General features: G+C 51.3%; 1 protein-coding gene across 1 annotated transcript in view; it reads left to right on the top strand.

The window, feature by feature from the left end:
• Positions 1-16,642, top strand: part of COL22A1 (collagen, type XXII, alpha 1) — a 253,420-nt gene that overhangs the window by 144,114 nt on the left and 92,664 nt on the right. The window contains exons 30-36 of the mRNA XM_012648005.1: positions 490-543; positions 5,562-5,603; positions 8,444-8,476; positions 13,120-13,173; positions 13,428-13,481; positions 14,156-14,209; positions 15,992-16,045. Of these exons, the coding sequence (XP_012503459.1) occupies positions 490-543; positions 5,562-5,603; positions 8,444-8,476; positions 13,120-13,173; positions 13,428-13,481; positions 14,156-14,209; positions 15,992-16,045 (345 nt within the window). The remainder of the gene's footprint in view (positions 1-489; positions 544-5,561; positions 5,604-8,443; positions 8,477-13,119; positions 13,174-13,427; positions 13,482-14,155; positions 14,210-15,991; positions 16,046-16,642) is intronic.

The raw sequence follows: 16,642 nt of genomic DNA, 5'->3' as shown, positions 1-16,642 counted from the left end.
AGGTGTGCGGGGAGAGAAAGGAAACCCTGTAAGTGTGGCAGCTTCCCTCCACCCGGCCCCTCACCTGTGCCCATGGAAAGTGGCTTCCCTGGAGTCTCTGTCCCTCGTGGGGAGGCGGTGGGTGAAGAGCACATTCCCCAGTGTTGATAGAAGAGGGTGGGAGGGGAGTGGACTGCCTGGGTCCGTGAGCTGCAGCAAAGGACGGTGGCTGGGGATGGAAAGGGCAGAGCATCTTCAGATGGGGTTGATGGGGACGCGCAGGGGAGGCGCCATCTGTCAGGTGCCAGGGGAGAGTTAGGGGCTTCCCACTTAAGGACAGCACGGCCCTTGGGGTTAGGCCTCGCTGGGGCTACTTTGCTGATCAGTCAAGGGTGGGTCTATATATATGTATATATCTGTATCCCAAGGTCATGTAGCTCTTACCTGGAAAGAGTAGGAATTAAGCTCAGTTTGGGTTCTAATGTTTTCTAATTTTATTTTTTACTATAGGGAGAAAAAGGAGAACTGGGACTTCCAGGACTGAAAGGTGACCGAGGTGAAAAGGTAGGAGCTACTTGCTCTCATCCCCATCATCAATTATCATTAGTCGCTTTTTCCTAAAGTAAGAGGTTTTTCTGCAGAATATATTGTATCTGTGCATTTCTGGAGAACGTATTTGTATGTATGACTCCAGAGCTCCTTTTTGAGAAAACAAGTTAGACATAAACCTCAAACTTTCTTGTTTGCAATTCTTGTAAAATTAAAAAGGCGATAATGTGTCAGAGATGACACATCCCTCCGACCATCCGTCCGTCCATCCTTTTGTACCTGTAATGCTTGAGCACCTACCCTATGCTGCATTCGGCCTGTTTTGTTCAGTCTGTCTCTGAGTACTGCTACGACTCTAGAAGGAAGGTATTCCTGACTGCGTTTCTTGAGGGCAATGGAGGCTGAAAGGGAGCATGAAGAACTTGCTGAGAATCAAACCTCGTGTGCCCCATACCAGTGTCTCTTCTACACCATACATGAGCCTGCCATATCCCTGTTTGTGTGGTTGAGTGAGCCTGGAGCAGCCTCTGTCTCAGTAAAGGGGAAATAACTGCATTCGCTGAGCCCTACTGTGTGCTCTGCAGTGCACCGTTTTCCAGTGCCCTCTGCAACAGGCGTGGTACCACTGGGAGCAGCACACTCAGAGTGGACAATTGAAGAGGGTTTAATGAAAGGGTGAAGTGTAGGGTATGGTCGGTGCCCAGGGCACGGATGGGTTGTGGGGAGGCCCTCCAGGGCTGGGGACAGCAAGAGGTGGGAAGGGCCTGTCCCCAGCAGCCAGAGAGGTTGCTGCCTGTGGAAGGAGCCTGGCAGCCATCGTGGTCTGGGGCAAGGGAAACGACACATTGAATCCCTGGCCTGGCACAGTCCCGGTCAGCCCATCCCTTCCCTGTGCCCTGGATCTCCTGCCAGACCACTGGACACCAGAGGGCATGGGCAAGAGACCAATGAGGCTGTCTCCTGGGACAGCTGGCAGGATGGAGAAAGGCGCAGGAACAAACAGAAAAATCCACAGGTATCAATAAGCACAGTTTGCAGATGTAGAGGACTGACGCTCAGAGAGGTTCTGATGCATGCCCAAAGCTACAGAATCATGGTGGAGCCTGCCAGCCTGTGTGTCTAACTTTGACGGTTTTGGAGGGAAACTCCAGATGGCTACTCACCTTGAGTGACACACTGGCAGAGGCCAGGCACTTTTAAAATCACACAGCCAAAGGGTACGAATGCCTACCCTCTGGAATGTTCTTTCACCAAAGCAGGACTGAAAATATGGTGAATCCTAATTTGGCATGCATAGTCTGAGAAAGGATATCCCCTACTATTTCCACCTCCTAAGGATCAGGCCCCTCCCCAGCCCCTTCTTAGAAGGGCAGCCCCACTCGGAATCCAAGCCAGTGTTCAGGACAGTGACCAGCCTGGTGACCCCAGTAGGCGCTTCGTCTATTTCGACTCATGTCGGAGCCCCAGGGAAGCCTGTGCTGATCAGAAAACATCATGGCATTTTTAGAGACCTGCTCGGGAAGAGAGCCCTTTGATTACTGCAGTTACATGAACCCCTGAGTCTGTGGACTCCAGGGTGGGATGAAGTTTTGTCATGGGAGTGCTGTAGACTGGAGTCAGCACGTGGACCCAAGCCAGCATTTGTTGAGACTTTGTCAACTGGGAAACTGCTAATTAGCTGGGCACGTGAGTGAGGCTGTCGTGAAGCCATATGTGCATGAGAGAAGCTTGTGGTCTTGTCTGTCTGAAACGCAGAGTCCAAGAGAGCCTCTGCTAAAGCAATGTGAGCTTGAGCCACGCATGAAGCCCTGGGTTCTAGACAAACAATCTATTTTGCAACTTGTGGTTTCTTGAGTTTCCCATTTCTCACTCTGGCCATCCTCATAAAGATGCACTATGAAGTCGTTCTCATTCTGATCCCCATTTTACATATGAAAGAATGAAGGCACAGAGAGATGTAGTGTCTCACCCAAACTTGCAGAACTACAGATGGACAGGACAGAGGGCAGGCGGCATCCAGGAAGCCGGGCTCCAGAGTACATGCCTTTAACCATGATGACAGATGTCCTTCCAACGAGGTTCTAACTCGTGCCCCCAACCCTAACCCTTTCAGCCCAGTAAAGACACATCCATGTGCTCTGACAGTCATTATTTAACAGAGACTAACAGAACACTTACCCTCTGCTAGGCCATCAGGAATAAAATGACAGCGAACAAGACATGGCCTAGTCTTCGGGAATCTCAGACTTAGAGGAAGCTGGCAGACATGGAAATCTCTGGGGACCCCACCGTGAGCAAGGCATTGTGAGAGGTGCTTTGTACTCAGCCTCTGACCAGAAACACCTTGAATCCTATAGCAACCTTATAAACAGACCCCACCAACCGCCCCCCCACAAAAATAAAAAAACCTCCCTTAGGTGTTTACATGTATTTGCCTGCAGTTTAGTAGAACAAGCACCGTTCTTGGAGTCAGAACCGTGGCCTGGGTTATAATCCTGGCTCTGCCTGTGCCTTGGCTTGCTAACCTGAATGTGGTTCTGCTGCCACTGAGGGTTGCTGCACAGCGTAAATGATATCTGCTCGCGGAATGATTTGGGGCAGACTCATTATGTTCAGCGCTGTCCTAAGCACTGTCCCTAGAGGGACTCAGGTGATCCTCAGGACAGCACTGTGAGGGTGACTTATCAACAACCCCATTTCATAGAAGAGGAAACTGAGGCACAGGAAAGCGAAGTCACTTGCCCTGGCTGTATGAATAGAGCGCCGTGAAGTCAGGATCTGACCCTGCCAGCGCAGGTCCAGAGTCCTGGCTCTCATAGAGCGATGCCACACGCCGGGCCTGCCCCAGGGCTGCCCGAGGAAGAGGTGCTGCGTTCTCCCTCCACCCAGACGATGCTCGTCAAGCTGCCTAGCTCTCTGAAGTTCCCTTTCTCCCCTCCGATTCCCAGCTCTCCTCCGATTCCCAGCTCTCCTCTGCCCTGCTCCTTTCTGGGCTCCAGGTGGAAGCTCCCATCCCCCTTCTCTGGGGCTGGAGCCCGAGGGCTTTGCTCTAGACAGACGTTCGGTCTATAAATAGAGAGCCCGGATGGAAAGGGCTTTGCGTGGATAAGCCATTCAGGCCTGCTACGTTCGTGGACTTTTCAGAAATGTAATTTCTATTTGAGAAACTCATTTCCAGAATGCAAAGGCTTAGCGAGACCATAAAGCCCTTTTGATTACTTGGTCAGAATTGCCAGGGCCACAGCAGCATCACATTCGAGCTCCCAAAGAATCTGGTTTGCCTTTCTTTTCCTCCAGAGAAGTATGTAATAACGGACGATCTTGGTTAAAAATATCCAAAATAAGACATTAAAGCAACATTGCCCTCTTCTGACTATAGGCTGCACATCCTGCCTCTGTTTCCCCCTTCACCCCCACCGTGAGCATTTACACCTCACAGCCTCTCGGAAAGTGGGCATGACAATGGAAAGAAATGATCACGCTACTGAGAGTTAAACCACTCGTGGAGAAGCCGGGATTTGAACCCATATCTGTCAAGTTAACTCCAACACCCACAGACATTTCTTAGCCAAGCCTCTTTCTCAAGGCCAGAGAGATGCCTGGGGTCTATCCTGTCAGGCCCACTTTTCCTTCCCTGGCCCACAGCTCTCAGGCCTTCAGCTAGGAGAACACTCATGTTTGATCATTTGTGCTTTTTAATGGAGAATGCATTGGTTTCGATGAGGCTGGTTCTGGAGTGTGAGTTCAACAGCATCAGGAAGAGAACTGGGTACCATCAGATAAGACACAGCAACGCTGAGAAAGTGTTTTCCTTTCCGAAGCCTCTGGAGCTTCAGTCAGGGTAATGCCACACTGCAGTTAAGAGCATGGATTCTGAGTTTAAAACCAGGCTCAGCCATTGGGTGATTGTGTGACTTTGAGCAGGTAAATGGATGTTTTTATTCCTTAGTTTTTTCATCTGTGAAATGGGGATACATAAATACTTCAGGGGAATTTTACAAAGATTGAATGAGTTCATACATGTGAAATACATAAACTAGTACCTGGAACTAAATGCTATAGGACAACAGAAATGATGGTAGAAAGTGCTGTAACAGTTTTGATTATGGTGTTATTAGTATCATGGTATGACTAAGAGCAGGTTTGTCACTCTCTAAGCCAACTTTATTCATTCATTTGGCCACCTAGTGACCATATCTGGAAGGCCTGCGATAGACCTAACTTAGGGCTGTTTCAGGAACAGATCAAGGCCTGGACATCTGTTCCTTGGCACCATGTGGCACATGTGAAATGACAGGCTGTGTAGACTGAATTCACTCACTGTGGTTCCTCTTACGTGGAACAGCTCAAAGACCCCTTTCCCCAGGTCAAATGTAACAGTGGCATCCTCCTTACTGTCTCATCCAGTCCCTACATGATGCTATGATGTGTATGTACTATATTATTATTGTTGTTGTTTTACAAAGAGGAAACAAGCCAAAGGGGTAAAAATAATTTGTAAAATAGTAGAGTTAGGTTTCAAGCTCAGGTGATTGAGCTCCCAAGCCTATGCTGTTTGCAGGAATGTAATATTGTCCCCTCGGTTCCCTGGGAACAGCTGCTCCTTCAGAGGGCGTGGGGCAGGGCCCACTGGAGTCTCCAACGGAGTGGCCTTCACATGCAATCATTATGCTCCAGGGCAGGTGTGGGGAGTGATTTCAATCAGAGGGAAGTAACCTAAATGTCATCAATGGGAAGATGGGAGATGGATGACTTCCTTACCATATATACAATGGAATAGCATATAGCAGTATAAATGATCCACAGCTACACATATCAATATAAATACTTCTCAAAACAACATTTTACTTTGCCTGAAACATTTTTTAATTTGGAATGCATGCATCTACCTATTGATCGATCTATCTATTAAGGTAAGTGCAGGATGGGTGACCCTGTTGTCTGGGGCAAGCAGCGTTATCAGACTTGTCCCAGCATAAGCCCTCAGTTGGCAGGACAATTGATGGTCATTTATTTTTCATTTCTTCATCTAGGGTGAAGCCGGCCCTGCAGGTCCCCCTGGGTTACCTGGAACTGTAAGTTACTCTGTTTCTAGTCCTTTCTCCATCTCTGAATTCCTAAGGCATTGGGATCCCCCCCACCCCACCACTTAGTTATAAATACCTCCTTATTAGAATTTGCTAATGGCTAGACCTATTCCTGGGTCTCATAATCCAAAAATATATAAACTTCTCTAAGAACCACACTGTGCTTATTGATCTATTTTATTCAGCAAAGGCACGGTAATTATTTATCAGAACATGTGCTAGATACTGAGAATACATATCTATTTGTTACATATGGGGAAACTGAGGTCCAGAAGACAAGAAGTGATTTGTCCAGGGTAAGGCTGCAACACCCTGACCTGTGGCCAAGATTCATTCTCCCACCCTCTGCAGGTGTGAGCTGCGAGTAGGAGTTGCATGTCAGTAAGAGCAGGGCTTGGGAGCACAAATAACTGGCTCCTAGCTCTGCTACTCACCAGCATTGTGGTCTTAGATATGTTATTTAATTTCTAAAAGACTCAACTTTCTCTCCTATTTAAAAAAATATTATCAGCTATCTTGTACATGTGTAGTGAAAATTAATTGAAATAATATAACTTAGCAGAGTTCCTAGTACATAATAAATACTAGATTAAAAAAAACTGATGTTATTATTACTTATCTTACTACGAATAATTTACAATGGGGACATTTTTTAATTTTTTTCCATTTTAATGTTTCTTGCTGGCCTTGAAATTCTGTCTTGACTGGCTGATTTCAGGGAAGTTGCACATGGCCTTGTGTGCTGACCCCGACTGGCAAGTGTCTCAGGGATTGGTCAGTTACTGTCCAAAGCAGAGGACTTCCTCAGCATAGACGCCAGGAGAGGAGAGAGCCTGAACATTCAGAAATCCCATTTGCAGTGTGGCAGAGAATCTTACTTTTTGATTTTTATCAGTTAAATCATTATTTCACAGCTCCATCTCCTCCCCACACACGTCCATCAAAATGAGATTCAGACATTTCACAAGGACTTTGGAAGAATCTCAGAATCATAAATTTAGTCGAATTGGTCATATCAAATTGTTCAAGATTGATGGCATCCATGTTGGCAAGTGTACAGGGAGATATGCACTCTCGTCCCCTTCTGGTGTGAGAACAAGTTGGTAACAGAGAAGTTACTTGGCAGTATCAATACGTCACAAAGTGTCTGCTCTTTAGCTTAGATATTCCATATCCAGGAATCTATCCTAGAGACATCTTTGCATGTGTACACTTTGACAAGCACGTATAAGGCTGTACATCATTGTGTCACTTATGACAATGAAAAATTAGAAGCAAACTACAAGACCACGAGCATAGAATTAAGTAAATCACAAAAAAAAAACTTATAATGTGGAATTCTATTTTCTAAGTGAATAGACACCCACACAATAGGCATATGGTCTTGAAATGATGCTGATACTCAAATTAAGTGGAACAAGATAGATTAGGTGGAAAAAAATCACTTAGTGGGTCATTGTGTATTGGAAGATTAAGAATACAGACTCAGCTCACGCACATGGGCACCGATTCCTGTCCCGACATTCACTGGCAGCACGAACGTCACTCAGCGCATTGCTTTTCTGTCCTCCAATCTTCTTATCCACAAAGCAGGGCAGAGACAGATAATCTTCCCCTTAGAGTTACTGTGAAGAATACACGAGTTAATGAATGTAAATAACTGTAAGTAACAAGGTATTTGCTGTTACTGTTTGTATAACTCTCACACAAAGTTTTGTATTTCTACACATTCATAATTGTGTGGAAATATTAATATATAAGAAAGGGTCTAAAAATGTGCCAAACTGAAAAACAGTGGTTTCTCCTGGGGGAGATGGTGGGATTGGGGACGGGCAAGGTACAGAAAGCTCCTTTTCCTCCTCTACTTTGTATTCATTATGTTTTAGGACCAGCATCCACGATGTCCTCTTGTTCATTCACTGTTTCTTTGGGGCTCCAGCTCTGCGCCAGGCCATCGGTGTGGTTCAGACCTGATTGAGCCTATAGCCTAGTGGCGGAGATAACTCTAGTCACATGGTGGCGAAGATAAACATATATGACATTATAGTTAATGCTGTTGAGGAAACAGTTAAGAAAACTAACAAGGGGACCAGATTTACAATGGAGTGGTGGAGTGAGAAGGGGTTCTCTGAAGACATGACATTTACAGGAGACCTGAAGGGTGGGCCTTAGATACAGGGAGAGAAGAGTGTGTTCCAGGAATGAGGAACAGCATTTGCAAAAGCTTCAAGGCTGGGAAAAGCATGACACCTGGGAAGCATTAAACCCAGCCTGGTGGGGTAGGGGGTGAGCGGGGATAAGGCTGGAGGGCCCAGCAGTGGGTCTGTGAGGGTCTTTGAGACCTGGGCTCTCTGTGAGCAGAGGCTGGGCCCACACCCTGGCCTCAGCTGCACCTGTATGCCTGCCTGGCACTGGGCAGGTGATGATAGTGAAAAGGAGACGTCAAGGCACAAAGCCAGTGTCCCAGGCACTGCTCTAATAGCTTGCATGCATTGAAGAGTTATTTTATTTCTCTCCTCAGGGGAGAATGTTTCTTCCCCATTTTCCCCATGGGGATGTTGAAGCCGACAAATGATGTCCAAGGTCACACAGGGTTTGGAAGTTCAGACCATGTGACTCCAGGGCTCCCAAATCTTACACTATGCTCTTAATAAATGCTCAGGGATTTTAAAGAAAGATGTGATTCTAATTGTGAAAACTAATAATAGTTAAAGGAGACTTTGGGGCTGTATTCTTTCACTTGGTAAATCTCTCAGAGGCAGGTTTTAAAATGAAACATCAGGGTCCATTGGTTCCTGTCTTTCTAATTTCTGTGGTTTCCTTTTCAGACACCCCTGTTCACACCACACCCAAGAATGCCAGTAAGTAGCAGAGGCTCCTTGGTCCCTTCCTGGTGCCCCTCAGCCTGGCTGGTGATATCCAGCATGGTCTGGGAGCCGGGACTAGGCGGTTTGACAGCTCTCGGCCCTATCATGCCAGTCACTGTCAGACATCTGGGCTTCCAGACCTTGTCATGGCAACAGAGGGGAAAACGGCCCTGCAAGGCACTGGCTCCAGGGTCAGGCAGGATGTTCCAGGGGGCTGGAGGTCACCTCCCAGTAGCTGAGGGCAAAGGCCAGATCTCTCTTCGTGTAAAGTTAATTCTTCAGAACATAAGGAGCTGGCAGAACATTAAATAGTCACAGGGTGTCATAGACATTCCCCGTGCATGCTGGCAGTGGAGGAGGCCAGAGACGGGCGTACCTTGCAGGACCTGGGTCTCAGGCTGCTCTTATCCACCTCGGGCTGCGGCAGGTGGAGCGGGAGCTTGGCTGACTTCCTGTAGATGCTAAATCGCTCGACAGAAAATAAAGCTTATTACCACTGCAACCTCTAGAAACCCCTTTCCTCCTCTTTTCATGAGTGACTCTTCTGAAAATAAGTGTTTTCAGGATCTGTTTATGCTGTTGGCAGCATTGCAGCCAGAAAATGTGTGTCTGTTTGTTTCTTTTGCTCTCGGATGCGGTTCTTCTGCGATTAGGACTTGACCTGCGGCTGCAGAACGCACGCAGCTGCAAGGCCGGGCTGGAGCTACTTCTCAGCGCTTGCTGTCTCCGTCTGTTTGGTATTACGTAGATGCAGTTTTAAAAGTTTAAAAGAATCCTCTATATAACAGAAAAGAATGAAGCAGGTAGAGAGATCGAGTCACGTGCTGGAGTCACTGCAGGAGAAGGAAGGATTTCGAGCTTGGGAGGTGAAACGGGGAAGGCGGGGGTATCATAGGGCAGCGTGGACTTCAGGAGAAGCTGTGGGGAGATGCCTGCATGTCTACAGGAAAGGACAGGTGCAGGGGCCCCAGCTGTGTCCCTGCCCTCGAGGAGAGAAGGCCCGGATGTGAAGGAAGCCCTCCTGGTCACTGAGTCGTCGGCCACTAGGGGGCACTGCCCGACTGCCCTCCCATCCTTGGGAAAAACGTTCCCAGCCTGTTTCTCCTCTGAGCTCTTGTCCTCTCAATTATAAAACGGAGACAATGAAAACTCATTTTCAGGATGAAATGCAAATAATGGTATATCTGCTCTTTTCTTTACATAAAACACTTAGAACTCTGCTGGGCTCTTACAGAGCGGAGCACTCACTGCACAGCTGTGAGATGTAGACAGCACATCTCGGGACTGTCTGCCACCGTGGGGGGTCCCCTTCTCTCTGCAGAGAGGCGCTGAAGGGGAAGAGCACTGAGAACCCCTAGGGAGCGGCACCTGTGTCCATGGCCCAGGTGATGACCCTGTGGCTCAGAGATGCCAAGGAGCTTGCAAAGGGCCTACCTGGGAGGTGGGACTCAGGAGCTAGTCTGTTGGCCATAGCGCGCTGGCCGGGGTGACCACCCTGTTACTGCAGTGCAAGGCTCGCCCTCACGTGGAGACAGGCTCCTGGCGCACTACCTATCCCGGACTCCTTCTTTCTTTTACTGGTCCCCCTGCCCAGGACCTGCAGTTCTCCCTCCCGCAGGTCCACCTGCAGCATCCCAGGCCTGAGAGCAGCCTGCAGGTCCATCTTCTCCCCAAAGGAATTACTCCCTAAAAAGATGACTTCTAGATCATCCCACACACACTGGGGGGTCAGGGGCCTGACCAAACCTCCCCTTTGATTCTCAGCACTGACATCCCTCCTGCAGGATCTGCAGCCATGTGGGAGCCAGGAAGCCACTCTCAGATGAAAAGCAAGGAAATTGTGTCCCTGGGGGGGAAGAAAGTTTCATTGTGGGCAATTGCCTGAGTTTCTCTGGTACTGGCTTTGTCTCCATGGCAACTGTGTTTGTATTGATGGATTTGGAAAGTGTTATTCGGTTTGACTTCTCCCTGCTGTCCTCCAGCATGTGCCTTTGAGTCTCTGCTGTGCAGGAAGAGGCAGTGGAGAGAAAGATTCAGAGGGGTGTTAGAGTGTGCTGCATAATTAAGGAGAATAGAAAGGGGAAGAAGAGGTGGGGGGCAAAGCCCAATTCCTTTTGCTCCCTTCTCCAGGATGGAGGAGGCCTGGGGGGATGGCTGCTGGCCGTGCATGGGGAGGTGGCCTTGTGATGGCTGTGTGTAGGCTGTTAGAGGGTGTGCAGATCCCTGGGTCTGAAGATGTCGGGTAGGAGAGGAAGCCATTCTTTAGCTGGAGGGAGGAAGGGCAGGCAGCCCAGGGCTTGGGGAAGTTACAATGGTGAACGCAAGAAGGGCTTTGTAGCTGGGGCTAGTGAGTGGTTCGGAAGCAGCCATCTCCAGAAGGCTCTGGGGCAGCCTGGTCCATGTCCCCAATTGCTGAGGAGTTTTCCAAGGTGCCCAGACAAAGCCTGCAGCCTGCAGACATGAGGCCAGGCCCTAGGGATGGTGTTTGATTTAGCTGAGGTCACTTGGGGGCCATCAGGAGGAGAGAGAAGCCAGACATGCTCATTCAGTTACTGTTGGCATAGCCCCTGCCATGAAGGAGCTGCCTCCTGGCTGGCAGGTCCCTCCTAAGCAGGGATGTCTTGACCGTCTTGGTTCTTCCTCTGGCCTGGCTCCACCAAGGCTTGATCCCCAGCTTGTCTTCCTGCCACCTGCAATCCCATTCTCCAACACTGGCAGAAAAAGAATGTGCAAACTTCCCTCCAGGTGTCACCTGAAACAACTCCATGAGTTCTTTTCTCTTCAAGGATTATATCGCCAGTGACCAGAGGACCAAAGGGTTTTGCAAATCCCCACCATGGAAAATTGCCTAGGAGGAAAACATGCTAGAAATAATGGTATTATTGTCTATGGGGAGTGGGCTACACATGCCTCCTTCTGAGCTCGTTGGCCGTGGAGACTCTAGGAGATCGGATGATCTGGTGTCTGTTGAAATCTCCTGTGTGTCACCACAAATTACTTCGCAAAGGCAATCTCGTTTAATCCAGGTCACAACTCCACAAGGTAGACCATGTGGATTCCATTCAATAGATGATGCTGAGAGGGTGAGGAAGGCAGCCAAGGTCATGCAGATGTCAGCTGGGGTGTCAAAGACAGGCTTGGGAGGGGAGGGCAGGCAGGAGCCACTGTGGCAAGGTCCCCAACACTTGCCCAAGCATGGATAGAGAACGCAGCAGCGTGAAACTCTAAATGGCTCATGCCTTTCTCTGCTGGCTTCTCCATCAAGTAAAGGTTTAAGACTAGCCCATGCCAGGCCCTGTAACTTAGACATTGGCATCTGCCTTTAGGGTGTGTCCCAGGTGCTCCTCACACCTCCTGCTCTCTGAGGACTTTGTTTGCAAAGCCCCACCTAGGCAGGGCTCCTTCTGCATTCAAGACTGGTGCTCATCCCAGCTCTCCGTGGGCCTGTCTGTGGAAGGGGAGCCCCGTGTCTCCCTAAGCAGCTCATGGGAATTTTAGGCAGTACTAAGTCCTGTCCCTGGAGAAGGGCTCCACACAGTGTCTCTGGATGCATGTGCATCAGTTATGTATGTGCATCAGTTGTTACCTGCTATCCTGGAGAACCCCACAGACCCGCCCAGTCTCCCCAATGCCTCATCTCTGTTGCACCTTCTCTGGCCACTGACCTTCCCCTATGTGAAAAAGAGACTACCTGTTCATTGTGCAGATGTGGAGCCTGAAGTTAGTATGGGTACCTATTCACCCAAGGTTATATGGCCGGAGAAGCACAGAGCCAGGGCTCCAGGCCAATCTGCACGGGTCTAAAGCTGAGGCTGTTTCCACCATGGTCCACTGTCCCACTCCTCTCCTGCAAGATAGTTCTCCACCTCTCGAAAGACACACACCTGAGCCCCTGGAGGTCTGCCCTGAGCCCAGAAGTGAGCTTGCCTTCTCTCCATCCCCTGTGAATTGCAGGGGGAGGACCTCATATCCCTGCGACCTTCCTGGGAGGTGTGCTGGGAACTGAAGGGAGTGAGCCTGCCCCCACCCCGTGTCATGCCGTCCTGGGCATGCTCAGGGCATTGTCTTTCCAGCCTGTGTCTCATCTCTTCTTCAGCAAAGTTAGACGAGCTGTTCTGGCCACCCAGAGTCTAACGTTCAACCCCAGCCTGCCTGCAAAGGGTCGGGTCCCCTTGGCAAGTCACCCTCCCAGCTTCTCCATCAGGAAAGGGCTTGGGCTGGGCGGGGGCTTGGGAGATCCTTCCTCCTCTCAGAATTCTTCCCATCACTAAAAACTGATGCTCTGCCAGGTGCCAGCCCCTGAGCTGGAGGGGATGTGACTCAAACCACCCAGCTAAGTGCACGACTGCAACGAAGGTGGGGCCAGGGAGGAGAAAGGCACTGTTCTGAGAGTCTGTAACAGGAGGGCATGACCCAATTTGGGGTTCAGCTTCCCTGAAGAGGTGATTTCAGACCTTAGATATGAAAGATGAGTTGGAATCAGTCAGAATCCAAGGGCAGTGGGAGGGACGACCTTTGGGGGCCTGTCAGGTGCACAGACGGGACTTGAGGTGGCCAGTGTGGCCAGAACTGGGGGGGACACAGACACTGGGGGGTCCACTCTCGAGTCTGCTGTGCCCTGTGCTTCTCACCAACAGGGAGAACAAGGGCCAAGAGGAGAGAAGGGAGACCCGGGCGTGCCTGGAGAACCGGTGAGTGCCCCGCGCCCCCTGCATCCCCGCTGGTTACCCAGAGACCGGAGTCCAAAGACCAGCTCTAGGTCTGAATCCCAAAGCCCACCCGCAGGAGCCCCGCTGACCCGAATGCGCTCCCTTCTCCTTCCTCAGGGCCGGGGCGAGCTTCCCGCTCTGGCTCTCACATAGGCCCACGGCACGTGTTTCCACCCCCTCCACCCGCTCAGCCCTGGGGCGATGAGCTAGTTCACTGACGACCTGTTTCATTGCAGGGACCGCAGGGCCGTCCTGGAGAATCGGGGCCTCGGGGACCCACGGGACCACCGGTAAGGAAACCCTCTCACCTGTGGGCTCTGGGAAATCCCCGCCCACCACCCTCCCGGCCCCGAGGGCCAGCCCCACTGGCCCTCTCGCCTGGCATTTCGGGAGTGCCCGCCAGGGGGCACTGCCACTGCCACGGAGGTTCCGCAAGGGCTGCGTGGCCCTCACAAAACGTCCCCAGACACAGCCTCCAGGGCGGGGGCCTTGCCTCTGTCACGAAAGGGTTGACTTAGGTGAGCTCCGGGGTCCTGCCGGGCTCTCCCTGCTCCAGCGCAGCGCGATGTGGACAGCAGTGGCGCTCGGCACGCAGGGCAGTGCTTGGTTCCCAGAGGATTTCAGAGCAGGAAATTGCTCCCCAGCCATGGACTGGCAGCTCTGGTTTAAATGACACCTGGTGCACACTAGCATTTTGATTTTGTTATTTTTCTCAGTTTTGGCTTCTTCGCTGGATCTTCCTCGGTTCTCTGGGGGGCTCTGTGCGGTTGTGGGGCGGTCTCGCTGGAGCGACAGCCATGTGCCCTGGCAGTCCTGCCTGTCTGAGCCTCTAACCCTGCTCCCTGTCCCTTCGGTTGGACCGACTGATTCTGACAAGCCTGATGTCCCCAAGACTATCCTGCCAGGAGGGTGAGGACAGCATTGCCTGTGGCCGCTTACCCCCCCACTTTTGTTTCCTGTGCAGGGTGCCAAGGGGCAGGAAGGCGCGCACGGGGCTCCCGGAGCAGCTGGAAACCCTGTGAGTCCTGCTGACCTGCCTGCCTCGGGGGGCCGGGCAGAGGGAGGCCCTGCCCAGGGTCTGCTCCTGGGTCACAGCTCTGGGCTACCCAGGGGACGCAGACAGGAAAGTACAACCCGCACTTGGGCAGCTGGCCAGGGCCAGCACAGAGCCAGGTTCTGGCCCCACCACGCTCCCAGCATTCCCAGGCTTTGTCCCTGTGCCCAGCCCATGAAAGGAATCTCCTTCCATACGTACATGGGTGGTGCGCACACACACACACACACAGTCTCCCAGATGAGTTTCCTACTCCGAGAAGTGTGCCCATGTGCACATCCACATACACACATTCCAAAAACCCAAGCACACACATCCTACAACACATACACATGCACATACAGGTATATGTAACCCCTAGTCACACAGATGACCCTCCACACACTCACCTCTGAGCTCTCCTGCTGCTGCTCCTGGCTGGCCTGTCCTCAGGCCGGGTCCAGGGCTTGCTTGATCTCAGTAGGGTGGCACTTGTCCCTGGGCTGATTAGAGCTTGGTCTCATGGGCCACAGCTGCAGAGCTCTGGCTTGTCCCTGGAGCTGGTGAGAGACAGGTCGTGCTGACCCCCCGGGTCTCCAGGAGCAGCAGCAGCAGGTGTCCAGTCTGCTCCTGGGACCACGGGCAGGTGGACCTGCTGGAGTGCTCCGACGTGACTAGGCCACTGGCTGAGAGGGAACCACGTCAGCCAGGGGTAGTGACCAGCGTGTATGTCACAGAGGGGGCAGGTGGTTGCTCCTCCCTGCTTGTGGAGAGAGCCCTGGGCCCAGCCTAGAGGGGAATGGAAGCAGAGCATAGGCAAGGAGGTTGGAGCATGCGCCATGATCCCCAACCCTGAAGATGTGCCAAACCATATGACAGTGGCAGCGAGGCATGAACATCCCCCAGTACTGTGAGAGTACTTGCATCCCCATCCCCACGGGGCTGACCCACCTGGAATATACTCACCATCTCCTCTCACGGAATCCCTGCCCAACCATCAAGTTCTAGTTGAAGCCCACTTCCTCCAGGAAGTACTCCCTGATTGTCCAGAGCCAACACACACACACACACACACACACACACACACACACACACACGCATGTGCACACACACACGCCTGCTCCCATCACAGCTGCCTTCTCTCTGTGAGTAGCACATCTTCAGCATGATCTAGACTGAAAACAGTTTGCAAGTCCATGCAGAAGTGCTCTGCCCTGAATTCCGTCCTCTTCCTCCAGCATCAGGTGGTCACCAAGCCTTGCTCCTTCCTTCTTGCACATTCTCTGGGATGCCTGCTCCTGGCCAAGCTCTGGCCAACCCTCTCCAGCCCTCATCATCTCTCTGTTCCCCAAGACTTGTCCAAGCCCTTACAAGCAACCTTTCTCATTATACCAGAGCATTGTGTCTACAACTCATGCCTGGACAGTCTCTTCCACTCTCAGTGTTTCCCCACACACAGGACAAAGGCCAAACCTCCCCTGAGATCCTCGTCTGTGGTCAGGGCCTGGCCTTCCTCTCTGCCCACGCCCAATGCCCCACTCTCTGCCTTCGTCCTAAGGACCTTCTCAGAGTCCTTCTGTCCCTACTCCCCCTGTCTGTGCCAGGAGCCCAATCACTGCAGAGGGGGAGGGTTGTGGTCTATGGGGTGTCAGGTTGGAAACAGTCCCTGCAAATCACAGGGAGCTGAATCGAGGTGGGTTTGGAGAGTGACTGGGGACAACTACTTGCCGTCAGTACATGTGGCCTTTCTCAACTGTCTCTGAACAGGGTGCTCCTGGACTTGTCGGTCCCCCTGGCCCCAGCGGCCCCCCAGGAAGTGTGGTGAGTAATGGAGAGAGGACAAAGACACAACACTGGGTGTGGACTTGCAGCGCTCCCCAGTGGGCTAACTTGGTTATACCGAAACCCAGAGGTGCAGGCATCCTCACACCCATTTCACAGATGCAGACAGTTAGCAAAGCTAAGGCTCTGGGCCGCTCATCAGAGCTCCGGGTGGTAGATGGAGTTGTAACTGCAGGAAGTCTGCACTTTCACCAATGTTGGAATCAGAAGTTTGCCTCGGAAGGAACAAAATGAACCTAAAGAAGTCCAAGGTACCCTGACTGGCTGTGAGGATACCTGGATTTTAATCCCAGCTCTTCCAGGACTGGCTTACGACTTTGGCAAGCCACTGCCGGAGGCCTCAGCTTGCTGGTCTGCGAACTGGAGACAGTGGCTGGGCTGGTTCCCCATTAGGGTTCCACCGCCCTTGACATGCTGAGATCCTGCCTCTCCCATGTTGAGGCCCTAGGTGTCTCTGCTAATGGACTGGCTTTCAGATCCTTCATAAACATTCATTTACACTTCAATGTTGTTCAGTAAGACACCCCGTGACATCTTGTCAAGGGCAGAGGAGAATTTATCCTCCACAATAGATTT

This window comes from Propithecus coquereli, unplaced genomic scaffold (genome assembly GCF_000956105.1).
Source record: "Propithecus coquereli isolate 6110/MARCELLA unplaced genomic scaffold, Pcoq_1.0 Scaffold28, whole genome shotgun sequence".
Taxonomy (NCBI): domain Eukaryota; kingdom Metazoa; phylum Chordata; class Mammalia; order Primates; family Indriidae; genus Propithecus; species Propithecus coquereli.
The sequence above is the reverse complement of the archived record's forward strand: the minus strand, read 5'-3'. Positions and strand labels throughout refer to the sequence as shown.